Source organism: Amia ocellicauda, chromosome 11, assembly GCF_036373705.1.
Source record: "Amia ocellicauda isolate fAmiCal2 chromosome 11, fAmiCal2.hap1, whole genome shotgun sequence".
In the NCBI taxonomy this organism is placed as follows: Eukaryota; Metazoa; Chordata; class Actinopteri; order Amiiformes; family Amiidae; genus Amia; species Amia ocellicauda.
This window is the reverse complement of record NC_089860.1, coordinates 5,090,933-5,115,194: the sequence shown is the minus strand read 5'-3', so window position 1 is coordinate 5,115,194 and position 24,262 is coordinate 5,090,933. Positions and strand designations below refer to the sequence as shown.

At 37.9% G+C, this 24,262-nt stretch overlaps 1 protein-coding gene across 1 annotated transcript in view; it reads left to right on the top strand.

Moving 5' to 3' along the window:
• Positions 1-1,446: 1,446 nt before the first annotated feature.
• LOC136762852 (uncharacterized) overlaps positions 1,447-24,262 on the top strand; it is a 43,881-nt gene continuing 21,065 nt past the window's right edge. The window contains exons 1-2 of the mRNA XM_066716426.1: positions 1,447-1,565; positions 15,580-15,840. Coding sequence (XP_066572523.1) covers positions 1,524-1,565; positions 15,580-15,840 — 303 coding nt within the window. The 5' untranslated portion in view covers positions 1,447-1,523. The remainder of the gene's footprint in view (positions 1,566-15,579; positions 15,841-24,262) is intronic.

Sequence of the window (24,262 nt, the reverse complement as noted above, 5' to 3'; positions counted from 1 at the left end):
ATGGAGCACCATTTGTGCCAAAAATGCCCGTCTGTTCATTGGGAAATTCATCGATTTGTCCATTCATCCGACATTTTAGCCAGAGTAGTAAATTCAGATTTATTAATTTTGAACTGACATTTATCAGCTATGTAATTAATGTGGCTATTCATTCATATAAATAGACAAACTTCCAAACAAACCAATCAACTTCCAGACATAATAAATAATTTACTGTTGTTCTCTGACAATCAGGTAGGGCACAATTTGTATTGTTTCTTTCTATGGTGCAGTTCTTCTATATACTTCTATATGATTAAGTACATACATATGGGTCTCAAATGGTATTATTTGAATGCTACCAGATAACATACATGGACTACCCCCTAGTGGAAATTATATTTTTTCAAAGCTGTAACAGTAGTATACTGTATATTGTATTTATAATAATAATAATAATAATAATAATAATAATAATAATAATGCATCCCATAATATTCAGTGTTAACAGAAATAATGTGGTAAAATCAATCTAGTAAAATGTATACATTTCCTTATATATATATAGTGTTGATTATGCATGTATTTATACAAACATTAACATAATGTAGATCCTTATTTATTTTAATTGATGTTCCATTTCCCTGAGGAAATGGAGGCGATAACTTAAATTTGCTATTTTTCTCTAATTTGTGTAGTTATCATGGAAAATTACATGTTATTTTTATATCGTTGAAATTGAATGTAAATAGAATTGCTGTATACCCTCAGAAATTGTAAAGGATTAACAAACGACCTAAAAAAAATCAACACGTGCTCCGTCCACTGATACAACGTAAAACGTGGCGCTTACTAATGCTATTTTGTCTTTATTGATATATATTTTTCTTTATAAACACGATTTTTATGGGCAGTAAACTTTCAACCGTTTAGAACAGTACATTGATCTAGGTTTCTGAAGTACGTGGATTTTTTTGGTTGCTTTTGTTACTGAGTTTCATGAATTACAAAAGAATGTATTGCCTCTCTAACACAGATGCCAGGGTGCGTTGTGTGTAGCTTTACACTTTAAATATCATCTAGTCCGGTCGGTTTGAAGATTTAAAACATTATCATCTATGTTTCGCTTTCCCATGTTAGCCATAGAGAAACAAATTTGCACTTGCAAACTTTGGATAAGACGGTTTTTCTACGCATGCTCGTTCCCCAAAAACCTAGTCTTTACATTACTTTTTTTTTTTTGTACAATTTACGAATTCCGTCAACATGAAGTTCATGTTTTCAGTTTTACAACAGAAATCAAGACACTGCATGCATCGCATGACAGTAAAAGTAAAATAAAAAAGTGTTGAAAAAAGAAATATATGATATCCATGTTCCTCGGTATTTACAGTAACTTGTACTTCGGCAAGCTGAGTTTGGCCACACCTAGATCCTGTCCTATTTTAACAAAAAAAGAGAGAAGGCTTTTTCCCTGTGGCATTTGTTTGTGCGTCCCGGTGAGGACCCGGCTGTGTAATCCGAGAGGAGCCTCTGGAGGGGGAATGAGGGAATGTTGGCCAGCAATGGAGCAGAATGCGATCCAGGTAAAACCAATACCCGGTTTATATTATTTTGAAATAAATCAGGGTAGAAGTTTGTTTTAAATCTCGCCGTTTTAACCAGTCGACAACGAATCAATTCCATTGTGAAGCCGGGTCGTTTTTAATCGATGTCCGTGCTTTGGATCTCCAGAAAAACAGTTTCAGGTTGTTTGGCATATTTCGAGATTGATTGTTCACAACACATTTTGAAATTTAAAACTTCGATGAATACTGAGGGGGAAAACTTTTTCTTCTTTTGTTGTTTGGAAATGACCGGCTCAACTAAATTATTCAAAGCTAATCGTGTAACGAAATTAAAATTAATACGCCGTGTATTTTTAAATGACAAAAAGCAATATTTCGATATTTTTGGTTAATGATTAATAATTTCTTTTGTGTGTCGTGTCGACTTGCTCCTCATTCTTCCCCCCCAACCCCCACACTTACACATGAGACAACTTCAAGAATAATGTAAAACTATTTTAGGTTAATCTGATGTTTTTTGTTTGTTTGTTTTGCTACCTTTGTAATAGTTTTTAAGAATCGATTAAAAATGCTAATCTGTACTTTTTCCTATACATATATATCAATGTATTTGAAATTATCCCTCCAATTAAAGTTTTTTTTTAAAAATATATATAACGTTTGGTATCATAACTAGGTGGAGCATTTGATTTATTACATAAATGGCCGGCTTTTTCTCTTGAGTTCTTAATGTAGTTTCTCAGACTGTACTTCCCTTGTGTATCTAGAGTTGGCAGGAATGCAACTAAGTGTGGAGGAATAATTTACTGTACTTTGTACTTGTAGTTAAGATTACTGGATTAGCACCTCCTATTAAACAATTACATTAAATTATGCTTGCAGAAAATTTGATGCTGTTAGCCTTCGCTTTTTGTATTTTACACAGCCAAATGTAGTTTACAGTAGACATTTTATTTACATTAAAACTTTATTTCGTTTTTTGATATTAAATACGCTTTCAATCACACAACGAATAATTGGTTGTTTAGGCAATGTGTTTATCATATTAAAAGGTATGTTGATTTAAGTGAAATGATTTTAGGCAATATTTATTTTATTAAAAGCTCTTGATGATGGAAGTCCCAAGGTCACCTAAACTAGCAGCTCGCTGTATAAGCAATTTCACTTCCTCTTAGATTACATTGCTGTTCTATTACCACTGAGATTAATGAATGTAAAGGTTTTTGTTTAAAACAGATCCATACTTTAAGTTATTATCTTGATTGTCTTGACGAGTTCAGGTGAACATCATTCATTGCTCTGACGTGTACAGACTGGTTTAGTTCCACGTTTGAATTCACGTGAAATGCACACACACTTTGCACTTTGCCAACATTTATTTTAGGTAATTATTTGTAATTGATATACCATTTTATGTATTTGTTAATATTAATGTGCACATTTTCCTTATGTCTGATTAACATGATATAGTTATCATGTAGGGTTTATATAAGATTTCATTATTTATATAGCTTAGGCTATTTATTTATTGGATATCTCTAAAAAAAAAAAAATACAGTGCTCCATATTTTATGTGGAATATTTTGTTCATAAGCAATTTGTCTTTTTCAAGACCTGAAAAATGATTATCTAAGTTATGGATCAATGACTCTGCTCTTGAGTCTGCCTTTGTTTTGCTTAAAAATATTGATACAATATAGTTACTAGGAGTTGCAAACATTCAATGCAACTTCTGCAAGTTTAGTTGTGGAAAATTTTAATATTCACTTACCTGACTAATGGCTGTGAGCAGATGAGATCTTCATCTCTGTTGTACCAGATGGAAAAGACCTGTGGTGTTGTAGAGTTCAATAATGTTTTTAAAATAAAAACATTGAAAAACAAGAATCCAGGATAGTATTGAGGACCTGGGATTTAGTTCATGAACTTTAGGGGGGGTGATGGTATAGTCTTTTACTGTGATTAAATCCAGCCTTTGGTAAATCTTTACATTGTCTTTACTAAGAGCATCTTGAGTGTCCTAATGACTAGTCAGTTAATTTAATAAAAAGTGAAATTTCAGAGAAGACCAATTATAAATTATTGTTATCCAGAGGACTGCAAATATTGTTTGGTAAAGCAGAAAATGCAGTTCAGTACTAGGGATGCACCATAATCCTTTTGAAATATTAGGATTTTATTTTCAGGTTGTTATAAGTGCTAAGTAACTACAATGCAGCTCGTTTGAAATATAAGTAGTGTTTGTGTGTTTTTTGTGCTAATGCCATTACTTTGTGCAAGGCTCTGTATGTCTGAACAATAATGATATTCAAGGAGAACCTGCTGCTGTGAGAGGGTGTCTGTGATATGATCAGAAATGGCACTGTTGGAAAAAGGAATGCACATTAAAAGTGACAGGCGGAGGGTGACGGGGGATTTAAAATAATGTACTCAATCAACTCCCTTTTTTTTCTATAATGGAAACAATACCTCCTGTTACCAAACCAGAAGTAAACAACAATGGAGAACTGCCTGCCCTCTGTTGCTCAATTGCTAAGCTCAAGTTCTGATTAAACAACGCAGAAAATATTTTTGAAAGAGTTGGAGGGGGAAACAAACAGCAGATATTTAATTACAATGTTAAAATAGCTGTCATGTCTTTTGAACACAAGACTTAATGCACCTCTCAGGAGATTATGTAGGCTATGTATTTATGTATTTTTGTGTATTTTATTACCAGGCAATGAAGATGAACTATAATATTCTCATTGGACTGTTAGGTTTAGTTGGATTTAAACAAAGAATCTTGAGTTCTAGCTAGTTATCGGGCTTCCAGTTTCCAAGCCAAGGGAAGCGGGCACCTAAATCAAACAAGGGGTCTGGCATTCAAGAAAGCAGGTCTCCATGACCCTGTTCACACTTATTAGACCGGCCCTGGGCTGCCTCAAATTTAGTCTGGCTTTTTTTCTGACCCCGTTCACAGTTGAGGTTTTAGGAGGCCTACAGACGTGACTGAAAGTATTGGTACCCTTTGTATTTTATTCTAATAATGCACAATTCACAATTCCTGAAAAGTGTTGAAATTTAAAGATCTTTTGTCATCCTTACATGCATGTCTTTGGTTTGCTTTGGAACAAAAGAAGAAAGCTGTGAAAATAACTGAATTCTTGCTTAGTCTATAAAGACATTCTAAAATGGCTTGGACAATATTATTGATACCCTTTAGAAGTTATATGAAATAATTGTATTGTAGTGATACCTCAAGTAGACCATTCTCTTTTAATTAGAAACACAGGTGTCTTCAATCGCATTATCACTCATTTAGCCAGTTTAAATTAATAAAAGTACTCACTCTGCTGTTTTGTGTTACTGTGTGTATCACACAGAACATGGAAAAGGGGAGGTTAGAAAGAAGGGAATAGCCAAGCATGGTCAACAAAGATCCTCTCTAAAGAGCTTGTTAAGAAGTTTAAGGCCCATGGGACTGAAGCCAACATCCCTGGATGTTTTATGTAAGAGGACAATTGCCCCAAGAATGAAGAGAACAGATCCGAGCCAATGCTCAAGGTGCAACGGTTTCAAGGCTGTCAGGCTAAATCTGTCGCTGTCTGAATGAAAATGGACTCCATGGTAGAAGACCAAGGAAGACCCCACTTCTAAGAGAGAAATGCAAAAAAGCCTGACTGGAGTTTGCCAAAATGCATGTGAACAAGCCACAGTCTTTCTGGAAGAATGTCCTTTGGACAGACAAAACAAAAGTAGAGCTTTTTGGTTAATCCCAACAACTCCATGTTTACAGGGGGAAAAAATTAAGCATTCAAAGAAAAGGACACTATCTGTACCATGAAACACGGAGGAGGCTCGGTGATGTTTTGCTTTGCTGCCTCTGGCACTGGGTGCCTTGAATCTGTGCAGGGCACGATGAAATCGGAAGACTATCAAGGCATTTTGGACCGAGATGTACAGCCCAGTGTCAGAAAGCTGTGTCTTGGTCACAGGTCATGGGTCCTCCAGCAGGATAATGACCCGAAACATACCTCAAAAAGCACCCAAGAATGGATGAGAAGAAAACATTGGACCCTTCCGAAGTGGCCTTCTATGAGTCCTGATCTAAATCCCATCGAACATCTGTGGAAAGAGCTGAAACTTGCAGTTGGGAAAAGGCACCCATCAATCCTGAGAGAACTGGAGCATTTTAAGAAGAGTGGGCCAAACTACCAGTCGAGTGTAGAAGTGTAGAAATCTCACTCGGGGCTACAGACAGCACTAGGTTGCAGTTATTGTCTCTAAAGGCTGTGGAACGAAATATTAGGTTAAGGGTCCCAATATCTTTGTCCTTGCCTATTTAATTTGTTTTACTATTTCAAGTACTATGTTACATCATACATCAAAAGCAAAGTTTCTGTTCTATTGAATGTGAAATAAAGAAGGGTGGATACCAAATACTTTTATCAATTTCTACTTGGTTCAGAGAAAGTTGGGACTTTTCTTTAAAAAAAAAAAAAAAAAAAGTGGAAGGGTACCAATACTTTCGGCCACGTCTACATATACAGCTAAAAATGAGGCCTAAACGAAATGCATGCCGGGAATTAAATCTGCTCAAACATACCAGTTACACATGACATTAGGTATGCTTACAGGTGTATGTGATGCGTTTATATCACAACTTATTAATATTGATATATTGATCGCTTTTTATTTTCTTTGAAAGTAATCTAAACCCTTTGCAGCTGAAGCTTTCTAATATAATTAAAAAATTATATTGGCTGGTTCAATCCAATATTTCCCTTTTCAAATTTCTATCTTCAAGTTCTACAAGTCTAAAAGTGCTGTTATACAATTCACCCGGAAGTGAAGCACATTTAGTAGGACATCTACATTAAATCACAAAAAATCGTATGCATTAGTTATCAATAGCCTATTGAGATTTATAATTTGAAATGTGTATTACATACACGCATACACAGTATAGACTATATTATAGTATTAGTACGTCAAAGTGTCGGTGTCCCATGGAATCCAAACTGTGCTGCTCAGTACTTTTTCTGAGTTCCTTGGAAAAACGTGCAACCTTTTCTCTGGATCCACTTTGTTTGTTGTCATACACTTTTTTTTTTTTTTTTTTTGTCTGCTCTTTGCATTTATATTTTCCTTTTAACTTGGTCGGGTGAGTGATACCCATTGAAAGAAGCCTATGATCGCTTCTATAGTTATATGCTCATAGACAGCAGCGCTTGTATACTTCCTTCAGTTTCTTCCATCCACATTGTAAACTAGGGCTGGGCGATTTGGGGAAAATATCTAATTGCGATTTTTCTGACAGATATTGCGATTGCGATTTGATTTGCGATTTAATTTTGTAAAGTCAAGCTTCAGCTCAATATTCTCAATAGTGTGCAGCACACACTCTAAATTAGAGAACAACATGCCTTTAACTGTAGACCCTCCACTGACTTGTAGTCTAGTACAGGGGTCGGCCACTAGGTGTGACCTCGGGCCAATTTTGATCTGAGCTAATAGTCCCGAGCTGTAGGAGCGGGGGGGGGGGGGGTGTGGGGATGGTACAGTTTTGCATTTCCCAGACTTAATGTAATTAACAACAATAATAATTAAAAACTTGTATATATTTTTTTTAACGAGCAGAGTGCTTCACAGAAAGCAATGCAATAAGTGAAATATAAAATCATAAAGCAGGTAATTAAGTTATACAAACAATTAACCTCAAAGTGATTATATTCAAACAATAACATCTAAAAGACAAAAGCAACACTTAAAGATAACAAACAAGCATAAACACTGCCTTAGTCCATGGGCAATATTGTGTCCCGTGTGGTCTACAGGGAAGTTGCTGTTCGCAGACAACGGATCTGCATTGATAAAGTGCACAGTGAGATAAGATGCGGTCGCTCGTCCTGCTTGACCACAAGTCTGCTTTTGTGGTGTCATATTCCATGTGTGTCAATTCCTCTCAACTTTATTCCTGCATTCAATGCACAGATCTGTGGGATTGCAACTCGGCTAATATGTGCGAGAGGGATTGTACTCCTGTCCAGCGCTCGGATGAGCTTTTTAAACCCCTCTTTGGTCACTTCATTAAAAGGCACTATGTCTTTAGCGAGGTAGTGGGTTATGGCGTTAGTGATCTCCTGGTGCCTTCATGAGGTCTTTTCAGATGGTGTAACAGCCGCAAACAACTCTGAAATTGTACTTTGCTGTTGCTCGCTGCTAGACTGAGTGACACTGGCAGGACTTTGTCGATTTTTAGCAACGCACTCCTCAAATAGCCACCGTGGCGCTGTTTCCAGTGCTGGTGCAAGTGAGCTGTATTCCCGCGTGTTGTGGCAACAATTCCGCACAGCTCTTGCAAATGACCTTTTCTGTTCGGTGTCGGTCACTTTTTGAAGACGAAATAATCCCATATTACCGAAGTGCTGTTTGTCTTTGGTATTAATGCGCCTTATGATCGCTGTGACTCTGCAGACGCCATAATCCCACTGCACCGCACTTTGCTGTTTGTTTGTTAATGGTGGGCGTGCACGCAGTTGGCTGGGCAGCGCTGATTGGGCAGGACGGAGGTGCGCTCACTCTATTGGTTAGTAAGACTGCCACACAAAGAGCACAGTCATGCTTTTGCTCTGGGACAGACTCGCTGCATATTTTTCATATCGCATCCACATCACAGCCTTTGCGATTAGCTAATCGCAATGTTTCAAATTGCGATTCGATTTCGATTAATCGTTCAGCCCTATTGTAAACAGTGCTTTAATTTCTGCATCGTTGTACTACTCGGCTCAGCTTTTTCGTGTATATAACGTGAGCTAGCGAAATGTATCAGTACATTTATGGCGATAGATCAATATAATTGAGTGAAATTCAAACAATATAGAGAAAATAGTTTGAAGTCATGTAAGCTTTTTTGGTGCTAGTTTATTTTTGCATTGGCAAGAAGCGGCGTCTCCTTTGAATCATGCAACTCAAACCATGCCTCCAGAGACTCGAGTGTGTCACACACTGACACTTTTCACTCGGCGTGTTCAGATTACATTTAGGTCGCCTCAAAAGATTTAGGCCATGTCAAAAAGCTGAACTAGTTTTCACCCGGCCCAGGGCCACCTTAACTCATAAGTGTGGATGGGGTCCATATCTTCATCTTGAGAGGCCTGCTGGAACTTGGATAAGGTGATTGCGGTGATGATTTAAAAGGAAGCCAACTGCTCATCTCTTAACCCAATGTTTTCAAATAAAACCCGTTCAGATACAAGTGGAATTCAAATACCCTTACTTGTATTCAGCTAAAATTTGTAATGGATACAGAAACATAGACGTAAACAAACACCTGCCATTCTATCGTTAACTGTACGCACCTACCGATAGGAAAATACTAGCAAACGTACTTCACTCTAGAGTTTCAGCACCAGATTTTTAATTTGACTTGAAAAATGAAAAGGTTTTCCATTTGATCATGAGGGACATTATGTGGAGACTTCATGTTCACCATTGTGATTCATACCTTCTTTAACTGCAATTCAGCTTTAAAACTACTAGTAGGTAGGGTTGTGCCTTTGACAGTTTTTTTTTTGGGGGGGGGGTGGCTTTGTTCTGCTATTCTGAATAAGTAGGAAGATTCTTATTGTTCAATCAAACAGTAGAACTAGTTACTACACAAATCCAAAAAAGAAAATATTAATAATAGGGCTGTCCTGAAAGGTGAATTTTTACCTTCAATGGTTCGGAACACATTACGAACGAAGGTTCGTAGCTTCGTTGGTGATGATTTGCATAATTTATAGATGATGTCACATTATCTACTAGTGTATAGATTTGAATGAAAATCTTTTTTTTTTTTTTACAGATAATCCTTAGAAACAAAATAAAACATCCCCTTGTAGTTTAAAATAAGTTCTCAAACAGTAATCCTATTTTTATTGTTTTACAAGCACATGGTTTAAGTAGAATTTGTAATGATTGATGCCTTGTACTTCTCTGTATTTTTGCACTTTGTTTGCACTTATGTTGTAAGTCACCCTGGATAAGGGCGTCTGCCAAGAAATTATAATAATAATAATGGTTTATATTGATTTTACTTGCATGAAAAATGTTAACCTTCCAGTAAAACCACCTTATTCATAATAAACTGTATGTGCAGCGATGTATACATGTAAACTTTGTAATTTGTATTTTATTCGATGCAGGGAAAAGTGTCAGAAATAGCGAACTGGTGTAAACCCCTTGATTTAAAATATCCTGGTGTTCAGTAACATAACAAAATATAACTATACTGAAAGTAGTAAATACTAAAGACACCGGAAAATGGTAACCTTAAAATTTGGGTTAACTACAATAAAAAGACTCCTTTCTCAGGGCTCTATGCTAACCTTTTTATTTATTAGCACTGTGCCCCTAAATTTTTCAATTTTAGCGGCACAGTCCAAAATTTAGTGGCACACACACACACACACAAAAAAGAGTAAATAAACGGTACATATTTAATGGTCAAATGAAAAACTAATGGCTCAAACCAAAAAGGGGCAATTCGTTCCGGGGGAGGTGAGTGCCGGTGTTATTTATTTCTTGGCAGACGCCCTTACTGGGTTCCCGCGGCTCCTTAAAAAGTCTTAAAATAAAATCTGGGAAATTAAGGTCATAAATTGTCTTAAATTTACCGTAAATTTGCTGTAGGTATTAAATTTGCAGATGGTGCATTTAAGGCTGATGGGAAAACTGTCACGCACAGTGGCACGGTAGGTAAAATGTCTAATTAGCGTGTATTTGTTTGATTAAAGGACGACTTAGGTGGATCCGCCCAAAATTCGGGCATCAATTACAAAGTGTTAAATATCTGAGAAACGATTTGAGATAAAGACATGGTTTTTTTAAGCTGCGTAGCTGAGGTTCTGCTGAAAAGAGTCATGTGCGGTCTGTTTACATCGCGTACTTCCTGGTTTTAGAAATTCAGTTCGCAAAGCAGCACATGGGGCTGGAATTGCCCAATGGAGAGGATGTTACTATGTGTCATGTGCCATGGAGATCTGCCTTTACTAGCCAATCCAAAAAACCCTGTCTCAGCAGCTGATCAGTGTCGCGTTACAGACTGAGCACCGCCAGAGAAGGTGGAGGAAGGGGAGAGGGGCTTATACAATTCAGCTCATATCTCAGCTATTATAGATGCTACTGATGTGGTATCTATGGATTCTGATCAGCTTCAGCTATGCATGTATTATGTACTTATAATACAGTATATATTATTATATTGCATATAAGTGGACAATGTGCAATAAAGTAAAAAAGAAACAATTAGATTTTTTTTTCCAGCAATGGAAAACAGAAGCTGGTCAAGATTGTGAGGTAAGCAGAATATATAACAAGATGCCAGGTGCCCCTCTGCCACTTCCTGAAGAGGCCCAGCTTTGCTCAGTGACATGTCTGAGGGACCTGAATAACTCAGGGAAAACAGAATTTCATTGTTCTCCTGGGTCAGTTTGCAAAAAAGGTGCATTATTTCAGTGTTATGTATATAGTTTATTGAAATACAATTAATATTTCAATACCTAAGGCTTTGAAGAGCATGTTCTAAGTGTCAAAACTGTTCACTATTACGGTGTGGGGTGTCAAATCAATAATAATAATTAAAAAATGAATTATTTTTTTATTGCACATTGTTTACTCATACTGTCTTATAAGTACAGTATACATGAAAAATGCATTTAGCATAGGTTGTTCTGAAAAAATAGATATAAAACACTTATAAACGTGGTTTATAAGCAAATGCATATTGTTTATCAGCTTGAATGTAGAAGTGGTAAAAACGGGAAAAATTGTGTCAGTCCGCTGAGGGTTAACTTAGTATTAGACAATGAGAGACTTCGCTATTAATGTAAGTTTTACGTTTACGTTATGTTTGCTAGCTAGCTATAGACGTTGACATTGACGTTGTTTAGACATTTTTTTGGTCTTAAATTATATTTGTTGAAGTCTTAAAAGGGTCTTAAGAAGCACTGAATTTGACTTTAAAAATGGTGCAAGAACCCTGCCTTATCCTGGGAGACTGTCCGGTGTTCTGACAAACTGAGCTACTTGTCAGAATGAGCTACCTAGTGAAAGTACGCATGCACAGTGAACATGTACATAATTATTACCAGCAGATTTATGTGCATTTAAAATGATTTTTCCCATGTTATTTCACATAGTGACTCATTTGCCATTTACACATAGATGACAGGATGAGCTACAATACAGTATATGAGTGTTGCAAAACAGGGTAACCTATTCTGATGGGTCTCTTCTGTCCGACAGGATGAGCTACCTCGGTTTTGAAGGGTTAAAATACTGTACGAGTGTTCAAAAACAGCTGGTAGCCCATTCTGACAGTTCCTTTCTGACTGACAGGATGAGCTCCCTAATGTTTTCAATTGGGGCAGCTCATTCCAAGTGGTAGCCCTATTTTGGTTTGCAGGGGCGAGGTGCCGGCCAAGTGAGGTCTGGGGGGGCAGTCGGGTATATAGGATACTTAGGGGAAAGAAAAGGGACAGTGGCTCACGCCACCCCTACCCCCCCGCCCCCTCTGCACGTCCCTGTGTAAATCTATGCACACACGGCAGCACCGTTGCAAACGCAAAACTAAACTCAAACATTTTCCGTTAATGATATATGTTTATATTTTGAATTCAATATTTATACCACTAGTTTGATCATGTAGTCTGAGTCTTCTGTAACATTGCACAGCCATGGTGCTTTGCACTTCCAGAGGGTTGAGAAGCGCCCCTACACAGGATAATTTAAAGAAATGTCTTAATCACCTTTTTGAACAAGTTAAGGATCTCTGTTATTTACAAGTTTTAAAATATATTTTCTGCCTTTTTATTGCTCCCCTTTATTGGCTAACCTAGCTGCTTGTTTTCTTGCTTGCTTTGTCTGTATGTACTGTACTGCTGGATCGCCTGTCTTTACTGTGTCTCTTTTGACTCTTGCTTGAGAGTAGCACGTGGGTATAATAAGAAAGCGTTAGAAATACAATGTATAATAATGTAGTTAAGGAGGTAAAGAAACAGGCGTAGCTTGTGAGACGCACTCCAGTTCAAGAAACTGAAAAGCTGAGTACTTTGTGCAGTTTTAACAGATCCAATGTGCCGTCCTTGACAGACAACTTTTCGGATGACAGACTACAAATTATGTGTTGGATCCAGAGGCAACACCATTTGCCGTGTTTTGGCATCTTCATCCTCTGTCATTATAGCTCCAGTGTATTCTCTCTTAAGGTGCTCTGCATCATTGTCGTGCTCGTGCCATGTGAGTTCAGCTTTGCACATGTTGCAACTAATTGTCTTCAAAGTAAATTCAATGTAAAGTGCTCCTATACTTTCCACGGGTGTAGCTGCAGCCTCTGCCATCTTTCAAGTTTTTTTTTTTTTTTTTGTAGCTGCGCCCCAGGTGAACCAAATAATCGGCAATGAATTACATTTAAGATTTTAGTAGATTTTAATAATCGATGTTATCGATTAGTTGTTGCAGCCCTATTATCGCTGAGTACTATTGTATCTGTAAGATTGTTTTAATGACGAGACGGCTAATGCCAGCTAGTAGGTCTTTGGATTGTGAGCCTAATGAACCGCTGCAGCACTGTCATAAACATAATTCAGGGGACTTGCAGTATTCGTTGCCTTCAGTTAATTGGGACAATCCACAACCGAACTTCATTTCCTACATTTGCTACCGTAATAATGATTTGTATAAAATATCGTTATCATAATCATTTCAATGTAGTCTTTCCTGATAGAGTTCAAAAATTGTATTCGCACTGTGTGCCCAAATTGTATTTCACACTCGCACAACATTAGTTTTACTTGCAAATGCGAGTGAAATGCTCACACTGTAGAGCCCTGCTTCTAAAGTTCAGAGTTTATCAATATTATATATTTTTCAGTTTATTATGATATTAATAATAGGCCTATTAATTAATATATATATATATATATATATATATATATATTTAGAAAATGTTAGTTTTGCATGCTAACAAAAAAAAGTAAATATCGGCAAATATATCGGTGATCAGGGAATTTTCAATTATCGGTATTGGACCCAAAAAAACTATTGGTCGGGTTCTAATTCAAATGCATATTTTAAAGAACTAGCCTATATGTAAATTAATCAATTTTAATGTCATTTTTAAGGGTTACAAACTGTGTGCTTTCAGGTGTGTTGTGTGTGGAGGTTGAATGCCAAAAATACCAATGTGACTGTCTGGCATTAACGATGATCGCATCGGAGCTGCAATGTTTCACCATTTTTAAAAACGATTCATTAATGGAGCCTAAGATACCTGTCAATTTGTTATGCACTATTCATCATGAGCTTTTAATCGCAAACAATAAGGTCACCGACAAAAGATACAACATCAAGTGTATCAAGTGTATCTTTTGGAAAACACTATTAAGCTGTGTTAAAAACAAATAGCACTATAATAAATCATAAATAACAGATACAGTAAGTATTCAATTTTGTAGTTACATAAATTAAAACCTGATCACTTATTCATTTTGATTTAAATCAAATACATATTGATGTCTTACGATTCCAAAACAGCCTTTAATTAAATCCTGCAGTTACCCACGGCAGTTGTAGTCTTTTCAACTCCTTAATCTCACCCCTTTTTATTGATGACTCCGGCTACATGGTTGTAACTAAGCACGCTTCCTATAGAAACTAGAACTACCAGCATCACTCTGTCGGCGTGTTTATATGGGATGCGTTCACACTGTGCAGACTTGTTGCAGAATGACTAAAGCCACATAGCTCAAGTTTTCAAAACGTCAATCTGTGAGATTTGTCACTTGAAAAAACAGAAACCGGTCAGCCTGAGGTAGGGTGGGGGCACTGCACATAGTTTGAGCGAGGGGTTGGGGGCATGCTCGTAGCATAGTTTGTTAGAAATGCGTGATCTTTTTGCATACGTGAGGTGGAGCCTCAGTGTGTGAGACTCGCACCCATTGCGTGTGACTCTAGAACTATACATGCAAACGCACTTCCTAGCATAACAATACTTAAATACTGAAACAAAATAAAAATAGCCCACAATGATTAAAAAAATAGGTTAATATAATAGGAAAAAATGCCCTAATGTATTTTCTGGTGTTAGATTCCTGGTGTTAGATTAGCCTACTGTATTCTCTGTATCACTGTATTATTTTTCACTGCGGTGAGGTGGAATACCATTTACCGGCCTAGCCCTATCAGTAGGATTTACTTTTTAATTTAGTGAATATTGTAGTGAATTAAAATCTCAACAATGCACAAATGAACCATGTATTATTTTTTACAATGCGAGTTGTATGGTTATTTATTTTACAGCTGTTAAGGACTGTCATAGTATTAAAACATGAACACTTAAGGAGGGACTACTTTCTGACCAACTACATGCAATCAGTCAACACAATGTGATGTCACTACTTAAAACATATAGCTTACTAGTGACTTTGTAAAGGGGGAATAGCAGTAAGATCAATTCTGCTTGTTGCATGCATGCTGTTAAAAATAAAATCCTTTAAAACGTTTAAATTACTATTAGCTGTTTCTCAGTTAATATCACTTAGTAGATATCATTCAGTTCTTGTATGAAGGAGACTGTATGTGATTTGGTCTTCAACAACACAACTTCCTACAATGCTGTTTAAGACGCCAGCCCTCACAGACAACTTTGAGGCAGTGCCAAATTCAGTTTCTTGGGGGACACAGTATCTTGTAATTTGTTTGGAACAAAACCACTTTAATTGTCTTTTCAGTTAGGCTTATTTAAGGTAGTTCTGTTTAGTTTTTCTCAATCAATAGCTAAACAAATATGCTATTACCTCAAGATACAGTACCAATGGAACATTTCAGAGAATTGTTATATTTATCCAGTTCAGAAGTTGAGAGCTGGACCTGAGGAAGTGCTGTACAAGAGTGGGCTATTGAGGCCATCGCAGTCATCTTGTAGTTGCTGACAGGGATGAAGAGTGGGGGAAGGGTGACTGACAATTTGAACTCATCTTTCCTTTTTTTCTCCTCTCCCCATCAGTGGTTGGGAGCTCCGTGCTGCCTGCGAGGGTCCTATGCATTCTATAAGTCATTTGGTTGCCGTGATGAGGCCAGGCAGCGGCGGGGGACATGGAGGCTGGGGGAGTTCTATTTTGTGCGCTGTGGCCCGCAGGAGCCTGTGTGCGTCGCTGAAGTAACACTGCTCTGGGAGGACCAGGCACAGCACCACCTTCTGGCCAGCTCTAGACTCTACTTTCTCCCCGAAGACACCCCTAAAGGCAGAACCCTGGAGCATGGAGAGGTGAGAGGCAGTGTGGGACAGTTTGGAAATGGATTCAAGGCATGAACCCAGACTTAACATGCATACCTGAAGATTATGTATTTTCATTTTTTTATTTTTTTGTATGAAGACTTTGTTAGGTTTTTAAGTTGCTTTCCACGCTAAAGACCACACAATTTAAATTCTTTTAAGTACGAGAGAGGGTTAGAAATCAGCATTAACCCTTAACTAAGTGACAGGATTCTGAGCACAAAGCATCACGGTCTGAAAGTGTAATTCCCTCCTGTGTCATTATTAATGGGTCACACATTAAAGGCTGTTTATCAACTTCTATAGGGTATTTCTGAAGCCAAGGACAGAGAATCATTTGAAAAAGTTAACTAATCTAATCCCATTGTACGTTGTGTAAATAATTAGTTAAGACAGCTGACTATTTCAGGACCAGAGTTAAAAACAAATGATATAGGAAATTAAATTGAAATGAATAATGTAATAGAGTAATTGAAGGTTTAATTAAATAATAAAAACTTGAAAGATTCTCTGATTCTTATGTTCAGGTTTAGGAAATCGCATACTAGTCTCTAGTAGAGTAGAACATAATTAATTCTAGAACCATGATTGCTAACTAAATATTTTGACTGCGCTTGAAGAGTAGATTCACCGCTTGAGTCCATATGACAGCTGATCTTGTAGGCACCACTATTAGAATGCACATGACCATATTGGAATGCAGTGAGAGAACTAGATTACAATTAAGCTGCAATAAGACCATATTGTGCCATACATTTAGTGCAAATAGTTGTCTTGTTTCATGGTCTTGAAACCATCCTCATACCCTTGCCAGCCAACTACAATCGGTAATGCTTTTTGGCCAAGATGCTGTACCCCAGCGAAAGAGTATTGCTTTCTTTCCTTACAATTTAAAGTAAAGTATTTCTGATACTTGGAAACACTGCCACTGGTACTTGTGTAAGTGGGATGCTAGTAGGTTTCTGCTGGGAGATGTTAAGTTTGGAAGATTTTATTAAAATTTTGTAAAGTTCATGCCCACTTCAAAATCTGATGATTAATTTGAATCCAGTAAAGGAGATTGGTGAAACGGAGAGATCAACTATCACATTACAAGGTATCATATCACCACAACTAAAGTCTAATCTTGGGGACAAAGAAACAAAAGTACTGATTGTGGCTATTGATTTGTTCAAGAAAATCTGCTTTTTTGGGGGCTAGCTGAAATTACCAGAACATCATTAATACCACTTTTATTTAAATAAGCAAGCTCAAACAGTATACAATCTATCAGATCTCCCTAAAGTGAGCACAGTAGAACTGATATAATTATATGGTTTTAAGTGTTGCATAAATCATTTGGTTAACCAGCTGTACTCGAGGACAAATAGACCTGCAGAGTCGCAATTGGCTCTTTGTGTTTTTGCACTGGAAAAAAGGTTTTAAAGTGAAAAAACACATCTGTAAAGCATCATCATAAACAGGCATTCCAGCTCTCAACATTATACCAACCCAAACCACTTCCCTTTAAATGCATCTTGTGCTGCCCAAAATAATTGATTAACAGAAGACATCACTTGATCTTCATACAGGAGAAAATGTTATTGTTTCAAAAGGAAAAATATTTTGTTAATGTATTTGTTTGTTCATTCATTCTGGTCAAGAGCTGGTAGTTGCCAGCTATTATTATAATTTTATTTAGTTATCATGTACCAAACTATTATACAGTGCTTGGTCTTTAAAGGCTTTAGAAACCATTGCAGTAGATAATTAGTTGCAGTTTTACTTCAATACAGGCATGCAAATACTGTGTAATGACCATTACAATGATGTTTCAATATTGGTAGCATTTGATCAGGATCAGAAATGGTAGTGTAAACACTCAGCGATTGGATCAAATCTACCTCTCAGGGAGATTGTACAGATCTGGATCCAATGCATCGATAGCATTTGATCCTGGCAGTGTAAACATTCAACCGGCTCAAGTTCTGACATGTACTGCGGCAGTGTGTGTTTTAGAGACTGGGCAGACAAACAGCCTTCATATCAGTGGAGCAGATAAGAGAACACTTTCCACTGCCCGTATTGTCAATAAAATATTATTAAAATGCTTTGGTTGTGAAGAAATATGCAACTGTGTTGGTTTTACTTGTTATAATAATTCATAAGGGGATTAATAAATTTTGATACAGCCCTGTGTTCTAAAAGACTAATTTAATACATACATATAATTAAGTTTGGTCTGATGTGCTAATGCACCTGTGTTTTAAAGGCAGGCGACAGACATGCATCAGTGTAGCAGATAAGAGTCCCTTGTTACAAATAACATTGTTAAAACTAATACTAAATGGCTTGTTACTTTATCTTAGCAAGAATTATAGAATTGTATTTTAATTTCAAATGTTAGAATAATTTGTAACGAGATAAAATGACAGTTTTTGACATGGACCAATTTAATATAAGCATATAATGAAGTTTGGACTTGTGTGCTAGTACGCATGCGAGGACCCCTGTGGTGGCTGAAAGTTGATCCTGATCAAATGGCAGTGTAAACGCAACACCACTGATCGTGATTTCTGATGCATTTGATCCAGATCAGAAATGGCAGTGTAAAAGTGCCTAATGACAACTGCAGTATATACATTTAAAATAAAATGCATCATTGTATGTATCTTATACAATGGGTATATTTTTTAGCAGCAGATTTGAAATTTAAATCCAATCATCCTTACAAACTAAATATGTAATTAATCCCAGAGAATGTTCCCTTAAAGTTTTTGCTAACCTTAGCAGTGAATGTCTACAAATATTAGCATTGGCATCAGATAACCTTGTTTTATTACAGAATCTGGTGTAATTTATTCATTCTGAACCTACCTGTAAAGCCAGGGAGAAAATAAACCTCTTCAGCCAACAACCATAATTATAAATTAGCGCTGAAGTTTTTTAATGGACGAAATTAGTTTTGAACTTGAGTTAATGCGTGTCGTCTTTTTACATCAGACATCTTCTCTACAGCAAAAAATGACAAAACGTCCAATCACCCAACATCAAAGCCCTGAAGGATGCTTTTTAAAGCACTGAGATCAGTACATGTTGCAGAATTGCAGCTCTGTACATTTTCTGGAATACTGTGAATACATTTGTGTTTAAAAAAAAAATCAGTTCAGTGCAGTTATTGTCATCAGTTGATTTAATGGCAGATTCCCTCCTTCTATTATCTTTGTCCTGCTAGGCACAATGGTCCTGGGTAAGTGATACTGGTGCTTAATCTCTTCTAGGGAATGGAATTTGCAAAACCACTTGTATACAGCAGCAGACTGGTCTGATTGCTCTCTTTTGTGGGAGAAATAGCTGCAGTGATTTCTGGTAGCCCGGAGGCAAGGTGTTTCATTCTCGCCATTAACAGGCACTGAATGAAGCTTACTTGGAAGCAAGGAGCTGGAAGCACATGTTTTTTTTTTTTTTTATGCTCAAGTTGTGAATTTGAGTCTGGAGCATTGCAAGTTCCTTAACATTACCTCCAGGATACAATGACCTTTGGAACCTTTGTTTGTTTGGCACCACAGAATCCCAATCTAACATGAATCGATATGAGGCCAGGTAGAGATTGCCCTAGCTTACCTTTTGTTTGGGAGTTCAGAGGCTCATGCTGAAAAGGTGGGAGTGAAACATGACAGCTTTTTAAATCTAATTTGTGTCAAGGTCCTCACATAAGGAGATGCTTGTAGTGTTTTCGTTACCATTAAATTAGTTTGACCTTGATGAAGAGATCAAAGGACAATTTTAGATCTTAGATCCACTTATGGTTTCCTGTATTTGTCCAGTAGTCATAGTGGCTGCATCCTCTGTAAGGAGTTCTAAAGTAAAAAAAAGTGTTTAATTGACTTTGAACCCTAAAGAAAAGGTCAAAGTTCAAACTTATGCCTTGGTTCCACTGGCTTAACCGTCCGTGCCATGCCAGGCCGTTGTGAAGTCCTTATGGGAGGAGCAGCAACTGTGGGTTTGGTTTGTGTTTGTGTTAAAAACAGAGACGGGAAACACTACAAGTGATACAGCCTGACTTGGAAACGACTTCTGTGTCTATTTTATTCTTTGTGCTTTACATCATTGTAAACAGCGTAATAAATGCATGTTTCTGTTAAGAGATATTAAGATCAGCTAAACGTGTATAGACAACATTATATTCAGACATGCATTACGTTACTGTAAGAAAACTTTTCCATGTGCAACAATAATACTAAATCGCAAATATGTCAAGCGCACACCTCCGCTCCTGAAAGCGAATCATGTCCTCAGTGGGCGAGATGGACGCTTACGGACACGTCTAGCACCAGATTGTTAACCGTCCACAAAACATGGAAGCGTCCAGACGCTTAGCCAGTGGAAACACCCATTTAAGGTTTTTTTCGAAACGCCACGTTTGTCCTGCTTTATATGTGGCATGGTGATCATTGTGGCATTTGTAGGATTTCATTGTGAAAACTGCAATTTCATGTTTGAACTTGAAAGAGGTCATAGGTTAAGTTCAAGGGCATCCATGGATAGAGGCCACAGGCGCTGACTATGCGGGAGCTCAAGGGCTTCAGCCCCTGCCGAACAGTAAAAAGGGGGGCTCAGCCCCCCCTGGAAATTTGATGAGTTACTTAATCATTAAAGGAAGAAAATAAAACAAAAAAACGCGATCCCAATTTAGTGCATTTTGCACACCCACCTGCTCCTACCGCAGAAAACACCCTCTGCTAATTATATTCTGGGCCGTTGACAAACCCTGGCCTAGAATGTAGCTATAAAATAAAAGTACCGGTTTTAATATTAGTGATTTTATCTGACAGTGGTCATAGGGGGCTAGTAGAAACGGGGTATGAGACTACACCATTCGCTATAACCTTCCTGGACTGAGATGCAGCATCTTGGCTCATTACACCCTCTGGGATGCCATTATGGCTAAACATAATATTGAACACTAATAGGAACTCCTGTATGGATGTGTACAAAAATTCTATTCACCTTTAGCTGCACCTCAGCGTGGCCGTGCTGGTCCAGGGGGTTTCCACTAGGGCTCAGCTGCACCTCCGCCTGTGCCCGGACTAGTTTCGTATCGGATGAGTCCCAAACTGGTCTGGGGCATGTACTGTGACGTCCTGACGCAGCCTGAACGTGGCCAGTAGAAATGGGGTATGATAGTGCACCTAAGGTTCCATATAAGCATTCAATTAGTATTATAACTGGATTTACAACCTTTAGAGTTATAAACTGTTTTCACTTTTACAGCATGTGGCATGGAGGTCCGAAAGTAGACCACACAACCACAATGAAAACAATAGCTGGCCATTCAGGACAAAACTGGAAAACTGTAGGAGGAGATGCCTTTACATTTTGGTGCATAAAGAAACTCAGACAATAACAATAAGGGTTTACCACAGCGGTTTCAACACATCTGTGTGAACGGCACAAAACAACAGCGAAACTTTAAACTTTAAAGCACAAGCACCACGACTCCCCCGCTCAACAATCTGCTATCGCCCCACCTGAACAATTCAGTAACGGACCACCCTGCCTATGCTACGTTTAAGGGGATCTAGTAATCTACACTGAGGGGAAAAAAGTATTTCATCCTCTGCTGATTTTGTACGTTTGCCCACTGACAAAGAAATGATCAGTCTATAATTTTAATGGTAGGTGTATTTTAACAGTGAGAGACAGAATAACAACAAAAAAATCCAGAAATCAAAAAAGTTTATAAATTGATTTGCATGTTAATGAGGGAAATAAGTATTTGATCCCCTATCAATCAGCAAGATTTCTGGCTCCCAGGTGTCTTTTATACAGGTAACGAGCTGAGATTAGGAGCACTCTTTTAAAGGGAGTGCTCCTAATCACAGCTCGTTACCTGTATAAAAGACACCTGTCCACAGAAGCAATCAATCAATCAGATTCCAAACTCTCCACCATGGCCAAGACCAACGAGCTGTCCAAGGATGTCGGGGACAAGATTGTAGACCTACACAAGGCTGGAATGGGCTACAAGACCATCGCCAAGCAGCTTGGTGAGAAGGTGACAACAGTTGGTGCGATTATTCACAAATGGAAGAAACACAAAATAACTGTCAGTCTCCCTCGGTCTGGGGCTCCATGCAAGATCTCACCTCGTGGAGTTTCAATGATCATGAGAACGGTGAGGATTCAGCCCAGAACTACACGGGAGGATCTTGTTAATGATCTCAAGGCAGCTGGGACCATAGTCACCAAGAAACAATTGGTAACACACTACGCAGTGAAGGACTGAAATCCTGCAGTGCCCACAAGGTCCCCCTGCTCAAGAAAGCACATGTACAGTCCCGTCTGAAGTTTGCCAATGAACATCTGAATGATTCAGAGGAGAACTGGGTGAAAGTGTTGTGGTCAGATGAGACCAAAATCGAGCTCTTTGGCATCAACTCAACTCGCCGTGTTTGGAGGAGGAGGAATGCTGCCTATGACCCCAAGAACACCATCCCCACCGTCAAACATGGAGGTGGAAACATTATGCTTTGGGGGTGTTTTTCTGCTAAGGGGACAGGACAACTGCACCGCATTAAAGGGACGATGGACGGGGCCATGTACCGTCAAATCTTGGGTGAGAACCTCCTTCCCTCAGCCAGGGCATTGAAAATGGGTTGTGGATGGGTATTCCAGCATGACAATGACCCAAAACACACAGCCAAGGCAACAAAGGAGTGGCTCAAGAAGAAGCACATTAAGGTCCTGGAGTGGCTTAGCCAGTCTCCAGACATTAATCCTATAGAAAATCTGTGGAGGGAGCTGAAGGTTTGAGTTGCCAAACGTCAGCCTCAAAACCTTAATGACTTGGAGAGGATCTGCACAGAGGAGTGGGACAAAATCCCTCCTGAGATGTGTGCAAACCTGGTGGCCAACTACAAGAAACGTCTGACCTCTGTGATTGCCAACAAGGGTTTTGACACACCAAGTACTAAGTCGAAGGGGTCAAATACTTATTTCCCTCATTAACATGCAAATCAATTTATAACTTTTTTGAAATGCGTTTTTCTGGATTTTGTTGTTGTTGATCTGTCTCTCACTGTTAAAATACACCTACCATTAAAAGTATAGACTGATCATTTCTTTGTCAGTGGGCAAATGTACAAAATCAGCAGGGGATCAAATACTTTTTTCCCTCACTGTAGGTTCACATAACTGATGGAAAAGTATAGAATCAGTAGGGAGTTGTAATTATTAGTTACAAAATGTGGCTATTTACTAAAGTCCCAAAATAAAACAATCCACAAATTGGACAACTTTGCCACCTGTATTGTGCAGTAAGAAACATTTTAATAATATATAGGCTACATTAGATAAGTAGGTACTATTAGATATTAGAGCTTGTTAAATTAAGGTATTCCATACTGTACAGAACTTTTGAGTGAATATACATGTATGGTATATTTTTTTTCTCCACCTTCATGAATTCCATGACCTCTTAGATGCTTTTTTGCCATAGCTTTCATCAGGGTCACTTTTCCCTCTCCCTCTTCTCCATAGAAGTTATTTACAGCACAGACAGCCTAAAGCAAAGTGGTGCAATAGGAAAGTCAATGTCACATTACCACAGTAGTGTCAAAGTACAGCAAACTGTATGATCATTGAAATCTTCTTTTTTCTGGTGTTCCATTATTTTAATGTTCTGAAAATTATTTATAATCTATAGAGTTAAATGCAAAACCACATCACCAAAAAAAAAAGAAATACTCAACATATTATTTTTTAACTTTAACATAACTAGGTTCATGATCAGGTTCCAATGGTAACTGCACTGCAAACAAACTTTTTAAACCTAATCCTTAACTGATCTGCCCTTTGCCCTAATTACGACAATGATCTGGCATTAATCCAGTTAGCTGTTGGTGTGATTAATGGTCAGTTTATGGAACCGATGATAGATTGTAGATCCAATGGAATGTTGTCAGTCAGTAGTTTCTTTTTGGAAAGTGTAGCAACCATCATCTTCCAAAAGTTCTTAATGGGATTTAGCCTGCTCCCAAGTGATGGTAGACTTGCTCTGCAACTACTGTTTCACTAGTTTCACTGTCTCAAAGTAAGCAGCTACCACTGTTTCCTGACTGATCTGCTATTTGCTGAAATAGGGTTCTTTCTAAGATGCTAATATCCTTATTGGAGTTTGCTATGCCATTTGTAAAGTGCAGATGAACAGGACCCCAGTATATAATACCCCCAGATGATCTGCTTAGCAGGGTACTTCAGCCTGACACTTAGCGGTCTTCTTAGATCTTACTGAGGACCATCCAAGCCATAGAGGTCATATTTACACTCATCTGAGACAACCACAGGCTACCACTGCTCTGGTTCTAGGGAACAGGACAATTTTGTTCTTCCAACAGTCATGCCACTACTTATCACCCCTTCAAGTTCCTCC